The 14,447-nt window shown below is 42.2% G+C and overlaps 1 protein-coding gene across 15 annotated transcripts in view; it reads left to right on the top strand.

The window, feature by feature from the left end:
- Positions 1–14,447, top strand: part of rbfox3a (RNA binding fox-1 homolog 3a) — a 216,437-nt gene that overhangs the window by 71,902 nt on the left and 130,088 nt on the right. For 14 of the 15 annotated variants that reach the window (XM_089015696.1, XM_089015695.1, XM_089015704.1 and 11 more), the window contains one exon: positions 10,063–10,115. In XM_089015696.1, the coding sequence (XP_088871822.1) occupies positions 10,063–10,115 (53 nt within the window). The remainder of the gene's footprint in view (positions 1–10,062; positions 10,116–14,447) is intronic. The other variant, XM_089015709.1, reaches the window with a different exon arrangement.

Raw genomic sequence — 14,447 nt, 5'->3', positions numbered from 1 at the left:
TCTGGTGCAGTGGGTATTAGCACTAATGTACGCCTTTTTCACACTTGGACTGATATTGCCTGATCATCACAAATACCCTGCATCCAAAATGCATATATTGTCGTCACACATTTTTTTATACCCTAGTGGTCTTTCGATTGTATCCGTTTCTCCCCATTGCCATCCAACCCCCCCCCCCCAACCACTTCTATTCCTGAGTGTTATATCTGTCTCTCTCTCTCTCTCTCTCTCTCTCTCTCTCTCTCTCTCTCTCTCTCTCTCTCTCTCTCTCTCTCTCTTAGTAATGAATGGCTCCCCATTTGTCTGAGTGTCAGCCGGAAGCCCTGAGGAGGTGTGTATCTCCCAAATCAATATCTCATTAGTTTAAGAAGCCCAGCCCTCTCTCTCTCTTTTTTTCTCTCTTTCTCTCTTCACCCTCCCCATCCCCCAACCAACTTTACTCCTTATTTCTTGTTCAATCTATTTTCGAAACCATTCCATCAGATACTTTTGCAGTGTTGTTCCCTCCTCAAGATCAGTTTTTTTCTTATTGTGTGAGGAAATAAAATGCCCCCCGCCACCCCTTGAACCTGACCTGCCAATCTAAATATGTGTCGCAGAGATGCGTTATTACCCCCATAGCGCAATGTTGGGGAGACTCAAGTCAACTTTGCTTTGATTCCTCCTGGTTGATATAAAAAAATCCATTTGATATGACTTCCTGAAACTTGACTTGGTCTTCTTGTGGCCCCTCTTGTCATCCGCTCTATTTTGTACAAAATAATTCTCCCAGCGATGAAAGCAAAACGCCATAATCTTGTTCATAATCTGTTTTCCTTATCTTCCCAAACATATCATGACACCCTTTCTGCATTGTCCTGCGCCGCCTCTCTTTTGTTTTCTCCTCCGGCGTTTTCGTCCCTTCGGTGTTACCGCTCCGAGTCATAACTCTTCGTGAATGACGACAGCTACTTACGGCAGGCTCACCGAAGGGCGACATAAAACACTCGCTAAAGCTTTGTCACGAGCCGGAATACCATAAGTGTTGATAGCATCTTCATCCAGTCCACTTCGGACCAACCGAATCACTTATCCTCAGGGTGAATGTGGAAAAAAAATGAAATAACAGGTTCAAACAAAAAACTATACAGAACTTATGGCCGGATGTCTAAAACTCACATTGACCATAATACAAGGTGTTGACCATTCCGCCTTAACTCAGTCTCTGCCAAACAATGTGTAAAAATATGTCCACTCCAGTGCTAGGGTTTTTGTCATTTTCACTCAAATTGCAGGACCCACAGAATATTGAGTTACAGGACTTCATAAACATTCAATTCGCCATAAGAAACCGTAGACTATTTTCTTTCATCAGGAAAAAAGAGAATTATATGGGTCTGTAGTTATATGAGCTTGAAATGAATGCAGCTGTCCAAAATACAATGCGATAAATACATGTCGGTCATTTCATCCATTAATTTTGGCACATTGCATGGAATTGAACACCACTACCCCCCTTCGAAAAATGAAAGAGTAGAATAGAACAGCTGGAAGAACAGGCCAATGGAGATAAGCTCGCGACAAACATTGCTGTCCTGTGCAGAAATAGTAATTGAGCATTCTCCTATGGGAAAATGAGCATTATGTTTTATTTACAAGGAGCAAACTGTGTGTGAGTGGAGGGGGGGGGGGGGGGGGGGGGGTGGTCACTATACCATAAAATGCCTTATCTCTCAGTGTCATGCAGCCTGACCTGTTTCATTGAAAATATTATTTAGCCAATTATGATGGCTGTATTCAATCTCTAGCATTGCTATATTGGTGCTCTAAAAACATATCCAATGAATATGGACTAGTTTCATAAAGTATCCAAAAAAATGAATGAAAAAAGGGTGTTTCTTTTCTGTCCGTTTTACAAGAAAAAACAAACAAACAAAAAACACGGAGTTTCTAACTTTGTCCTCTACATATTGCAAGGCGCTGTGGGGAGGGGGGGGGGTTGACTGAAAGAATGAGATTGCCGTAGCGGGAATTGGTTTCTTCCAGTTTAGCCCTTCTAAACTGCTACTCTGTGCCACTATTCCAGTATTAAATGCCTCGGGGGCTGCTGGGCGAAGAGTTCTGGAGAGAAGATCTCCATCAGTACCGGAGAAGTGGAACAGGAATAGGTCCTTCGAGTTACCAAAGCACACTTGGCTAAATAAACAAGTTTTCAGCTTAGATGTGGAATTTGAGTTGAAAAATGTCATGTATGACGATTCTGTGACTCTCTGCTTTTTGTGTGCTGAATACAGCATTCCGAAAGATAACGTGGGTACATGTTTAGCCTCGATGCTTCGCGGCGTTTTACCGTTGATTTAAAAGAAACTGACGCTCTAGCAGAGTGGTCGCGAGCATCTCCATGACAGTGACTCCAGTGTCATTTACGAATCAATAAAGCTAAGGCAGCAGGATGACTGCAAGGCTGTTAAAGTGTGTTAGTGTATGCGAGGTCTCGTTTCTGTATGGTTGTGGGGACACAAACCTCTTTAAACAGTCAGCTCCTGGGCACCGTTTGACATATGGGGACGAAAAACCCGCCCCAAAAAGAAAGCATATAAAAAACGTTTCAAGAGCTGCTCTGATGGTGCCTGTGAAGTTTTTAAATATATTTAAATGTATTGAAATTTAGTCCTACGCAAGTAAAATCTTTTTTTTCTGAAGTTCACAAAAGACACAGTCAAAACATGACTTCATAAAATCTTATATTTAAAGGTGTGTATAAGCTGACAAAGCCACTGTGTGCATGCCTGATTTTTTTAGAGCTGTTAGTCATTTCAAAAGGGTGGTCCCCGTAAGTGATGTCCTCAGAAAACATGAAAACGCATAAGTGTGTGTGTGTGTGTGTAAAGGGCCATTTGGTTTCTTTTCGCGACTGTCAGCAAAATAGGGGGTTTAATGCAAAGGGGCCCACCTCTCCATCTCTCACACTCTCAATCTCAATGGCCTACTACAGACCCACACGCACACTACAAGCACTCAGAGTTGTCCATGACCATCTCATGGGATCTTTGTTCTCTCTGGCTCTGTGTCCACTCATTTCGCACATACCATCCCCAAGGCCCGTTCTAGTGGCATTTCTGCACCTTCCCGACCTCACGCTACTCAACAAAACTATCTTGTTAAGCCTTTTAGAGACAGCCGTTACCACAGTGGACAGCTGATCAGGTCCTTTGGTCTACACCAAAACTGGAACGTGGGTGTTTGAGTGATAATTTGACACCAGTCAAGTCATTTGTGAACAAGTTTAATTTCACGTTAGAGTCTGCAGTATGCATTGTGCTCATGTTTTAGCCTCGGTCTCTCTCTCAGAACACGTCAATGCCACTGCATACACACACACTCACACACAAATATGCACCCCAACCATTAATTCCACCACTCGCCCATTAGTCTTGCATTGTTCTCCACCTACACTGACACAGGCTGATAATGCTAGCATGGATTATTCTCATATCAGCACTTTTGACACTGACCGAGGTTGTACAGAATGTTTACTTAGCCTTTTTGAAAGTATAATTGAATGGAGAATATCTATGCCTCTACTAACTTTTTTTGGAGTTCTTTTTCACTAGTTTGAGCAATATTCATTTATATTAGTTTATCTTATATTATATGCTGGTATTGGGAAGCAATTTGGTTCTTTCAACCTTGTTCAAATGTGGCAGCATTGTTTTTTTTCTATTGAAAACAAAAAACAATAGATATGGAGGATTCATACAATGCTATTGAGGCTATCCAAGCTAAGCGAACTTTCTAAAACGTTGTTAATGGGGTGGCTTTTGGTTGATATTCCGCCACAATTTCAGCAAACAACTAACAGTTATGCATGAGAATTGACTCAAAGGCAGTTTGTTTTTGATATTTATTCATATTTTTGGTCAATCAAATGCACTGTACTCCGCTGTGAGCCTTTGTGCAAAAAAAGACAGTATTTTTCGGTGTATAAGGTGCACCCAAAAGCCTTGATTTTCTTCAGAAGATGAAAAGATGCAGTTGTGCCTTCTATGTGAAGTCATATTGAGCCACAACAGGTCTCGCAACTACTGTCAGCAGCCACTGACTCCATTTCCCCCCTGTAGAAGAAGCACGTTATAATGTTGTGTGCCTTATATTTAGAAAACTACTATATATACTTATATATTATATTTGGAAAACTATTTTGAAAATTTTGTTTATTCATTGAAGGTGTGCCTTATACTCCGGTGTACCTTATACACCGGTAAATACAGTACTTACTTGACTAAGGGGTGGTCCACTCCATTGGTTCATTCCGCAGGGCGTATCCCTCTGTCCGTCAAACTTAGTAGTTTCCAAACCTGCCGTCCCGTCGTTGACAGTTATTGTCGGAGCCGAAAGCGGACAAACAGTCGCAATGGAAACTGTGGCGGTGCGGCGTTTTTATGAAGCCACGAAGGCTTGATGCTGTTGTTGTTCACTGTAGCACTAACCCGTGAAATAGAGTTCACCCTACCAGAGATGGCAGCTTACCGCACATTGTACCTTGAGGCGTTTGGATGTTTACAAAAAAGACAGGTGAAGTGAAATTGAATGGAAGTCGGCTGGATGCCTACACATGCACACTAATACGCAATTGTATTCTTCCATTGTTGCAATTTTTGCTTCCCGTTCGTCTATCTAACCTCTAATTTCATTCCCTACCGCCCTTGTTTATTAAATACACATTCATTCCATGTGTTTACAGCACATCTGATCCCTGAATTATTTCGGGGGTTGACCGCGTCTGATTCCAAGAGCTTCACCCTCGCCTCTCATCCCTCTCCGTCTTCACAGCCCGACCGCTTCGCTCGTTCGCTTCCCCCTTTTCCATTTTCACTTTCAATTTCCTAACTGCCACCGCTAGGCGTGTAAGAAGGGAAAATAAAACACATGCAACGAGGAAAAAAAAACCACACAAGACCTTGTATAAGATGCAAGAGGTGCTTCATCCATTTATGCATGCCTCATTTAAGTGTTCCCATTGTACGCGCCCCCTCGGGAGAATGTATGCAGATGAACCGGTGGCGGCGGGAGGGGTGGGGGGGCAGCGGAGTTCATGCAAACACACACACTGGCAAAGTCACACGAGGCAAGAACAAGTGCCTATGTAGCCAACATTTTGCTGAGGTGATGGTCTTCCTCCTGCGCGGAGAGACATAAAGATCAGTGGCCATAACGCACAGTCAAGCATACTGGAGTATATGGCCACAATCAAGCTTTTATGTGGACCTGGCACAATAAATGCTAGTGGGAACTGAATGCGCCATCCTGTGTAATCTGGGTTTTAAGGAAGGAAGCACACTCAACCAGAAAGTTAGATTTGTGTGAAATTTCTCCAAGGTAAACTAGGGGGGTAGGAAAAAATATAATTATTTTTTTCCGGTGTATAAGGCACAACGGAGTATAAGGTGCACTCCTAATGAATGATGTATTTTGTAATTTTCCCAAAAATAGTAATTCCTCTGCTTCTTCTTGTTCCATGTTCAGTGTTTTCACACACTGTCACAAAATGCACAGTATCTTGCGTTTACATTCAGTCAATAACACTTTCGCAAGCAGAAGATGAGCAATATGATTTTTTTTACGGGTATCGATTCCTTTCTATTATTATCATTTCATTTATGGTGGGGTGCCAACAATTTTGTCCTCATGTAAGAGGCACTGACCTCAGTTTACCCTTACTTTTGCAGAGAGTGTATGTATATATGGTGGACCGTCATGGTCTGCGGGGCCTTCTCTGCAATACTACTTTGCCCATGAATTATTATGCAACAGTTCCAAATTGTCTTTCAGCTTCCTTTCATTGCTTTTCCCCTGTTACACATTTTCATATTTAAGCATTTAACCAATCATATTTCAGCTATTATTTGTTACCATGGTCAGAAATCTACCTGGATGCTTTCATAATCAGTCTCTGCAGGCCTTGTAGCATCAAATAAGTGTCGATCACTCTTGCTTTAACCAATCACATTTCAAGTTTGCGATACCAAGGCCTTATTTCTTGGCTAACGGTACCCTCTAGTGGACGTGTAGTAAATCACGCCACACTTTTATATATTTATTTGTAGGTGCAGTCAATTTTGTATCATCATAAAATAGCTGTTAAGGGTTGGATTGATTCAGACATAGCACTACTGAAGGCCTAGGTGAAATGCACCGCTCACCACTGGTATATACAGTGTATATATATATAAAAAACAACAATATATTTATATACTGTATATACACACTTTTTTTTTAAAGCACAGCCAAGAAAGTCTCATCAGTGGCCAGCATTACCCGGCAGGCAGCATGTAGATATCCGAAAATAAAAAGGCCCATTAGTTGAAGTGAAGGTGTTTCCAATTAAATTAGATGAAATCTATGAGATTACTGCTGGTGGGGAAGCTGTGATCTCAGCATTAAAAGCTGACATCCTTTGAGCTCTGCTCTCATCGTTACACACCCACACATACACACACAAAGCTAGCTTGGCGTGTTCCATTGTCAACCATCCACCCTTAGGGAACTTCCACTGCTCTTTATCCTCCTAATCACTAATCGAAAAGTAGCACCCCAGCTGTACGATAACAACCACTCCTCCCCCGTAACGCAAATGACTTTTCTCGTTCATTCCAAACCAGAAGGGGGGGCAATGGGGTCGTAGTGAATGTTGGCATTGATTTTTATACTGTAGCTTTACATCCTTGTTACCTTTTGTTCTTGTTACCTTATCTTCAATCTGTGCGCAGCTGGTTAGCATATTATTTTGAATTATTCACCATTGTTTTTTCCCTTTGTCTGTAATTTGTTTAAGAGAAGTGATAATCAAACTCAACATACGCCTGTGTTAGCTCTCAGTCGTACAGGCGTGGTCCATCGATGAAAACGTTTCTTCACTCGTCATCTGTACTTCTTTGAAGGTGTTGTATGTTTCGTTATAGAGGGTCAGAGCTACCAGCAAAAACTTTAGTTCGCGAGGAGCGGAGCGTCCGACGTCTTCAAAGAAGTACAGATGATGGCTAAAGAAACCTTTTCATCGACAAACTAAATATACTTAAAATACCTGAAAAAATTTGAAAAAAAAATATGATTACCATGCCTGGTTCTCATATTATTATTTTTTCGTTAGAATTAGCTGCTGATTATTTGTATTTTTTTATTTTTTTATTTTATTTATGTAGTTTTTCCCAGCAATCCGTTTCAGACTGAGGCACTCACTTTGCAAATTTGGTCTCATCTTCCGCAACCTCTTCAGCTCCTACTCGGTGTGTGATAGGACACAGGAGGCTGATGTAATTTGATTGGCGGTATTAAAGTTGATTTGATTAAACATAGGTCAAATTACCGGATGCTTAATGGAATCAGGCTGCCGTCACCTGTCGGGCAGCCCTCGACGAGTCAACGTACGCGCACACGCACTCAATAATCAACGCACACATAACCCAATCATGTACCTTGAGCGAGCGTGCTAGATGGCAGTCGCTCAAGGTAGAACGGTGACATCTGACATCATTCCATATGGTCAGTTAGAACCACTGCTGGTTTCATTTTATTTCTCTAATCTCGTCGCTCGTCTTCCTGCTGTAAATTAGAGAGAATTGTAAGCACAACAGGTGTTGAGATGCCTTTTTTTACACCAATGACAGATATTTGTAACCATGTGAAATATTAGGCCAGAAAATTGGCAAAAAAAATGCACAATTGCCTTTTGAATTGAAGGCAGAGAAGGCTATGTAACTGCCCAAATAGTTCACAAAATATTTACAAACTTGCCTGTTTGTACTTCTGAATTTGTGTTTGGTGATCAATGTTCACATATTCAGTTCCAAAGACGTATTTATACATCTTTTTCGACTGTTTTTCAAGAAGTAGATTTAAAAAAAAAGAGTCTCAAATGGCTTCTATTGATGAACTAATTCACTGCCAGGCGATGTGCAAAAATGTGTCCACTCCAGTGCCAGGGTTTTTGTCATTTTCAAACAAATTGCAGTACCCACAGAATATTGAGTTTTAGGACTACATAAACATTCAATGCAGCGTAAGAAACCTTAGATTTTCTTTTTTTCATCAGAAAAAAATAGTTAATTCCTAAGTTATATGGGTCTGGAGTTATCTGAGTTTGAAATGGGGGCGGGCGGCTGTCCAAAATACAGTACATATTTCATTCATATAGCGCTTTAACAACAGCTGAAGCTGTAACAAAGCACTAACATTGGCAAAAGTCAAATGCTACCCCCTCGTGGAATGGAGAAAACATTTTCAGAGGTCTGACCAGTGCTTTATCGGCAATTCAATGATTTTGACACCCCAATTATTTTTTTATCATATCTTGCTGATTATCTTTCCAGTTTTATCTTGTTTTGGCTTCTTATCAAGTTTATTTTTCCTTTTACTATAGTTTTTTTTCAGTTTTTATGAAATATTGTAACATTTATTGCTAGTAAAGAAGAAAGCGAACAATCTGTTTCCGCTTTTTACCGCAGGAACGAGCCTTGTGTTCCCCTCAGCATCCATTCGCCCCCCCCCCCCCCACCCCCGTCTCATCGCATAGAAAGAGAGCAACTCATCGGATTAATGCCGGCCGTTTAAGAAACGCTCACATTCACACAATTGCCACCATCTTGCACTCGCCATATACATTTTTAATCGGAATTGGCCTCGTCTTGCCATTACGCCAAACTAATTACGACGGTACAGTCGCAGCAAGAGGCAGCACATTGTCTGAGCCGCTGGCACCGCCGACATAAGCAATAAGTGTTGTAAATGCCGCCGTCAGACAGAGGAAATCCATTTTATTTTCATCCTCCCTATACACAATTCTAACACACCCATATCAATATATATATATTTTTCTTTTGGCTCTATGGTCATCGTGACATTCCACTTCCCTGACATCTTCCCCCACCCAACGTTCGATCCACACCTTCCATCACCCCGAAGCGACTTGCATTAACCCGAACTAAAGCTTTGCTGATCGAGTCAGATTTTCATGACATTTACTGAATCTGATCTTCCCCACAGCCAAAGAGCTTTCCGTTTTTATCAGCGGGGTTTTAGGAGATAGTTCCTTCGTCTTTTATTTAAAGCTCTGTCATTACAAGCAGTGAGATCCTTAGCATATAACACTAAATTCTATCGGTTTAGAATCAGAATGATCTTTATTGCCAAGTATGTAGAACTCACAAGGAATTTCCCGGTAGAACACACTGCACTCGTATCATCTTAAAAAAATTGCAAAGAGGCACTATATAGTTATATATGGATTACTGTTTAGAGCAGGGGTGTCAAAGTCATTTTTTGCCGCGGGCCACATTGTAGTTATGGTTTCCTCGCGAGGGCCGTTATGAATTTGGGGAACCCATTAGAATGTTTAAATCCCTTCAAATATTACATATAGAGCACACAGAAAATTAATGAATAACTCGTTTTCAAATCTGAAGTCAAGAATAATGACTTTTATTGTGGTTGACATCCAAAAATATGAAATTTTGGCTCAGATTTTAGCAATCATCATGGAATTTAACAAGTTTGATTTGCTTTCGCGGGCCGAAAAAAATGATGTGGTGGGCCGGATTTGGCCCGCGGGCCTTGACTTTGACACCTGTGGTTTAGAGAGTTAATGGCTAGAAGGACGTATCTTTTTGGATCGGTAGCGCCTGCCTGAGGGGAGTCGGTGGAAAAGGTGGTGGGCAGGGTGCAGAGGGTCCAATAGGATTTTCTGCACCTTTGCTTCGATTCTTGCAGTGTGCAAGTCTTCAAGAGTGGCGCCAATGATTTTTTTCCGCCGTCCTAATTGTCCGTTGAAGTCGGATTTTGTCTATTTTTGTCAACGTGAATGCTCCATCTCTTTTTTTCTGTGTGAATGATGGCGTCCATGTTTGTATTTGTAATAAATTGTTGTTTGTTTTTGACTTCAAGATGGCGCAGTGTGAGTAGCTGCCTCTACAGCAGCTCCTGTATTTTGTTTTCAATGCTGTTAAATGCAAATTTCTCCATTGTGAGACAAATATTATCTAATCTAATCTAAATGTTTACCCCACCCTCTTCTTTCTCTCTCTATAGAGGCTCCTTCACTCGGACAAGTCGGCCGTACATGGAGACCCCCAGTTGGGCAGGTAGGTGTGTTGTTTATTTCTTTTTTTTTTTCTCTCTCTCTGCTTCCATTGCACACGATTGACCACGTTTCATACCACCTTTGGTACTCAGGTGAAATGTGTGTGTGTGTGTGTGTGTGTAGCCAGCTGTCTTTCCAAGTGTGTGTGTGTGTGTATAGCCAGAGTGAGAATATGCTGACTGCAGTGCTTCGGTTCTGGGCATGCCCACTCTTAGAGGCTATAAATCCTGAGCGCAGTGCTCTGACTGTGTCAGCAGTCCAGCCAATGAATGGATATTAAACGGCACAAAAAAAGACTCTTTAATTCAGCTGCTGCCGGTGTCATGCTGTTGCGCTCTCTCGTTCTCTCTCTCTCTTTCTCGTTATCCTTATTCTACCCATTCACCATCTATCTTTCTCTCATTCGTCTTTTTAATTTTTTTTATCCTGCTGTGTAATGATAGAAAATCACCTTCTTTGCACACGTTTGAAGTTGGAACCCGCGAAATGTCTCACCTGCAAACACGCGACTCACCCAGATATCCACCTCGCGGCTTGATCATCAAATATTTATGATTGTTTCCGTTTGATATGTGGCCGAAGCCACTGCTGAGACCCTACATGGAGGTGTAGCCATTTGTTCTCGCCGCCCGTCAATACTAATCTAATCGCAGAAGGAAAGGTCGATCGCAACGAGCTTAGATGGGTGGAAATATACACAGTGCACGCAATTACTCTTGCGCGCCGCCGTGTAGAATTTTCTTTATTTATATTCTTTTAAACTTAGTCAAACAGGACATGGCACATTGAACCTCAAACAATTTCAACATTGCATTCTCATAAACTGTGCTTGGTACTTTAATAAATATTCCCTGGTCCGTGATTTGCTAGCTGGCCTTTGTTATTTCAGTCCGGCAGTTAAACTTTTTCAGAAGTGTGGGGTGCTTCCTCTCTCGCCGCATTGTATGTTTTACCAGAAAAGTCTGATAACGAACATGAAAGTAGAGAGTGACAGGAACTCATAAAACACTTTGAGTCCACGCACGGGCACACGCACACACCCCCCATTGTCCCCATCCATAATAGCAATTACGGCTCAACCTTCCTCAGCCTCTATCAGCGTTCATCAACGGGCCTCCAGGCCCATCGAGGGTTCTGACGCCCAATCACGCTGACATGGAACTAATTGAAAAGTCGTTCAGCTACTCCAAGCCAAGATCTTCATGAGAGAATTGGGGCTCCTTTGAAGGTCCGCACGGAGATGTGTTTTGGTGATACGGCGACAAGAGCTGCTTTGTGTCAAAATGGGTCTTGACGGGCAGCGTTGAATTAGAGAAGAAAAAAAGATAAGAAAAACCGAAGCCGTATTGATGTTGAACTGTTTCGATTGGGAAAATTATACCCAGTAAAGTTGCTTTCTGCCTCTGGCCGTGTTTTCACAAAAGAGAGCTGCAGATTTCAGATTTTCTCTCCTCACCTCACTCCCCCCCCCCCCCCCCCCCCCCCCCCATAGACATTAAATTTTAGATGCAATTTCCTTTCTCGGCGGGGCCAGTCGGTGGCGATAAATCAGTCGTTGTGGCTATTTGTTTACATTTCCAATCCATCCGCCTATATTTCACGTAACGATACAGCCTTATGATCCATATTGCATGAGCCGTAGTGTCATTTTTGAGGGTCGCGACTTAATCCTTGATCCTGCATCAAAAAGCGCAAATGTGTTTAAAACGCTGCAAATTTACACAGCCTTTATTTTATTTAAGTAATTTTTCCAGTTAGTTGAATAGTTTCTGAACATATGGAGCCACGCTCACCTTTTGTTACAGCTTCAGCTGTTTGTAAAGCGCTATATAAACCAATATGTATGTATTATATTGTATTTTGAACATTCACTCCCCATTTCAAGCTCAAATAACTCCAGACCAATATAACTTGGGAATTAACGAAAGAAGAGAGTCTAAAGTTTCTTTTGCTGAATTTAATGTTTATGTCGTCCTAAAACTCAATATTATGTGGGCCTTGCAATTGGAGTGACAATGACAAAAACCCTAGCACTGGATTGGATGCACTTTTGCACAGCATCTGGCAGTGAATGAGTTAATGATGATAGTACAAAGCACTGTTTGGGGCTTTTAGAGAAATTACAAAGCGCCGTGACGATTATTTAATTGACGTGCTCCTGCTCTGCTACCTATGCAGAGATCTCAAATAACTTCCGCTTGGTTGCGATGTGTACACAGAAAGCCCTGATGGCAAAAGAGAGGAAAAAGTTCAATAGACAACCGGCTGTGCTCAATGTGGATTTTATTGCCTCTTATTGTGAGCACACAAACAGCGCAGACAACTCGAAAGTGTAAATGCCTCCACTTCTCGTTCTATTTGTTAAAGTGATGCCCCCCCTGCACTGGTTCCACCGCTCCGCCCCCCCTTGCAATGTGCCTCGGAGCTGCTTTTAACACTTCCAGAAAGGCCATTACAATTAAAGCCGCACTGGCCAGAGTAAAGGGAAATGGAGACAGGTGTGATGAGACTAAAAGAGGGGTTGTCAGCACAACGAGTGGCGGGGAATGCTTTTAGCCCTTTCTCTGTCCGCCAAGTAATGTCCAATTACTGCTGTGACGGTGGGGGCCCAACTTTTCACACTGTCATCAGCCCGCAAGGTTTGAGGTGATGGCCCTTTGAAATGAGTTGATTGTCAGCCGCCGTGCATCACAATCAGCGAAACGGTCCGCAGGGCCGCCCAGCGGAGGTTGGCGATACGCCGTGAATAGTCTTTTTGTTTAGTTGGCTGAAAGGGGCTGTAGACCGCAGAGCAAGACGATACATTGCAAGCATTGTACTGAATAAACCACAATTGTGTTTTTTTTCTCTTTATTCTGTTGGATAATCACTAATATTGACCAGAAGGTGGTACCAGGTATTAAACGTTCCATTTTCTCTTAATGTTGTGCTGTCATGGCCACCAATGCCTTCTAAGGCCTGCACATGACCTTTTATTTGATTTTATATTTTGTCCAATCAGACTTCAGTTTGTTTTATCCACTCACATTTCAGATTCAAATCTGAAAGGTGCACCCAAATATATATATTTTTAAAACTCATTCAGAATACATATTCTGTACTCTCCTTCTTCAAATTTCTATTCCCTCTCGTTCCCTCAGATCTTCGTCCTCACTCCACCTCTATGTGCCCCCCTGCCCGTCTCAGCATGATGGGGGACAGAGCTTTCAGCTGCTCTGCTCCCAAACTCCCAACATTCGTAACATCGATTCTCTTTCCCACCTTCAAATCCCATCTCAAAACACACCTATTTAAAAGTGCATTTTCTGGGTAGCTCTATCTCTTGTTTCTATTTATAATTGTATTTTATTTATTATTGTATCTATGCTTGTCTGTGACTGTAAAGTGTCCTTGAGAGCTTTGAAAGGCGCTTAAAATAAAATGTATTATTATTATTATCCCTTTCCTGGCCCAAAAAAAATGTTACAAATAAGACCCAAGTTGACATTGCCATTTATCTCCGCGTTAAATTTCAAACCTCAGCAATTCACCCACACTGGGATCTGCATGAGCGACGCCTCCGAACTTTATCGCGACGTCTCACTGAGGGTGCCTGAGAGTCCATTCTTACCTGTTTCATTAGGGTTCATACATACAAAACACCTGTAAAGCGCTGACTGCCTAATCATAAACTGCGTGAAAGGGCATGTTAGAAACCGGCGATGTTTTAAACGGATGACACGCACGTACACGGACTAATACTGTACAGCGGTGCAAATGTTCAACAGCTGCTGTCACATCCCCAGGTCACAGAACTCTCCCTCGTGCTTCCCCCAAAAATGTACCCCCCTCTCCCCAACTATCCTCACCCCTTCTCCGCCTCTCCTTGTGCTCGCTTGCTCTCTCTGCTTTCTTTTTATGTCTCTCTCTCACTTTTTATACTCTCATTCATCATGTTGACAGCACCACAGCTACTTTTGTGAAATGGAGAAAAATGTTTAAGTCAGCTTTTCTCTGTCTCAACCCCCCCTCGTCATCCCCCCCCCCCCCAGCCATCTACTCGAGATATATACTCGCGCATGTGTGTAGCCAGCAGACAGGAGTAATTTTTGCTGGATGGAAAGCACTTTCCATATGACACCCGGTCCGGGTTTCTGCTGCTGATGCAGAGTTGCCAGTGTTGCAAGTGAAATGACCCAACATTTGATGCTATAAAGTTCAGCATTTCCTCTCACTGGCTCAACTTTCACAACGCTCGCACCTTACCGAATTCAGAATAGGAGAATATATGAGTGTGAGCATGGCTGGTTGTTTGTGAGCTATGTGATTAGCTGGTGACCAGTTCAGGGGGTCC

The sequence above is a fragment of the Hippocampus bargibanti genome, linkage group LG15 (genome assembly GCF_051943395.1).
Source record: "Hippocampus bargibanti isolate YZ-2025 linkage group LG15, ASM5194339v1, whole genome shotgun sequence".
Classification (NCBI taxonomy): domain Eukaryota; kingdom Metazoa; phylum Chordata; class Actinopteri; order Syngnathiformes; family Syngnathidae; genus Hippocampus; species Hippocampus bargibanti.
This window is presented reverse-complemented; position numbering and strand designations above follow the sequence as displayed.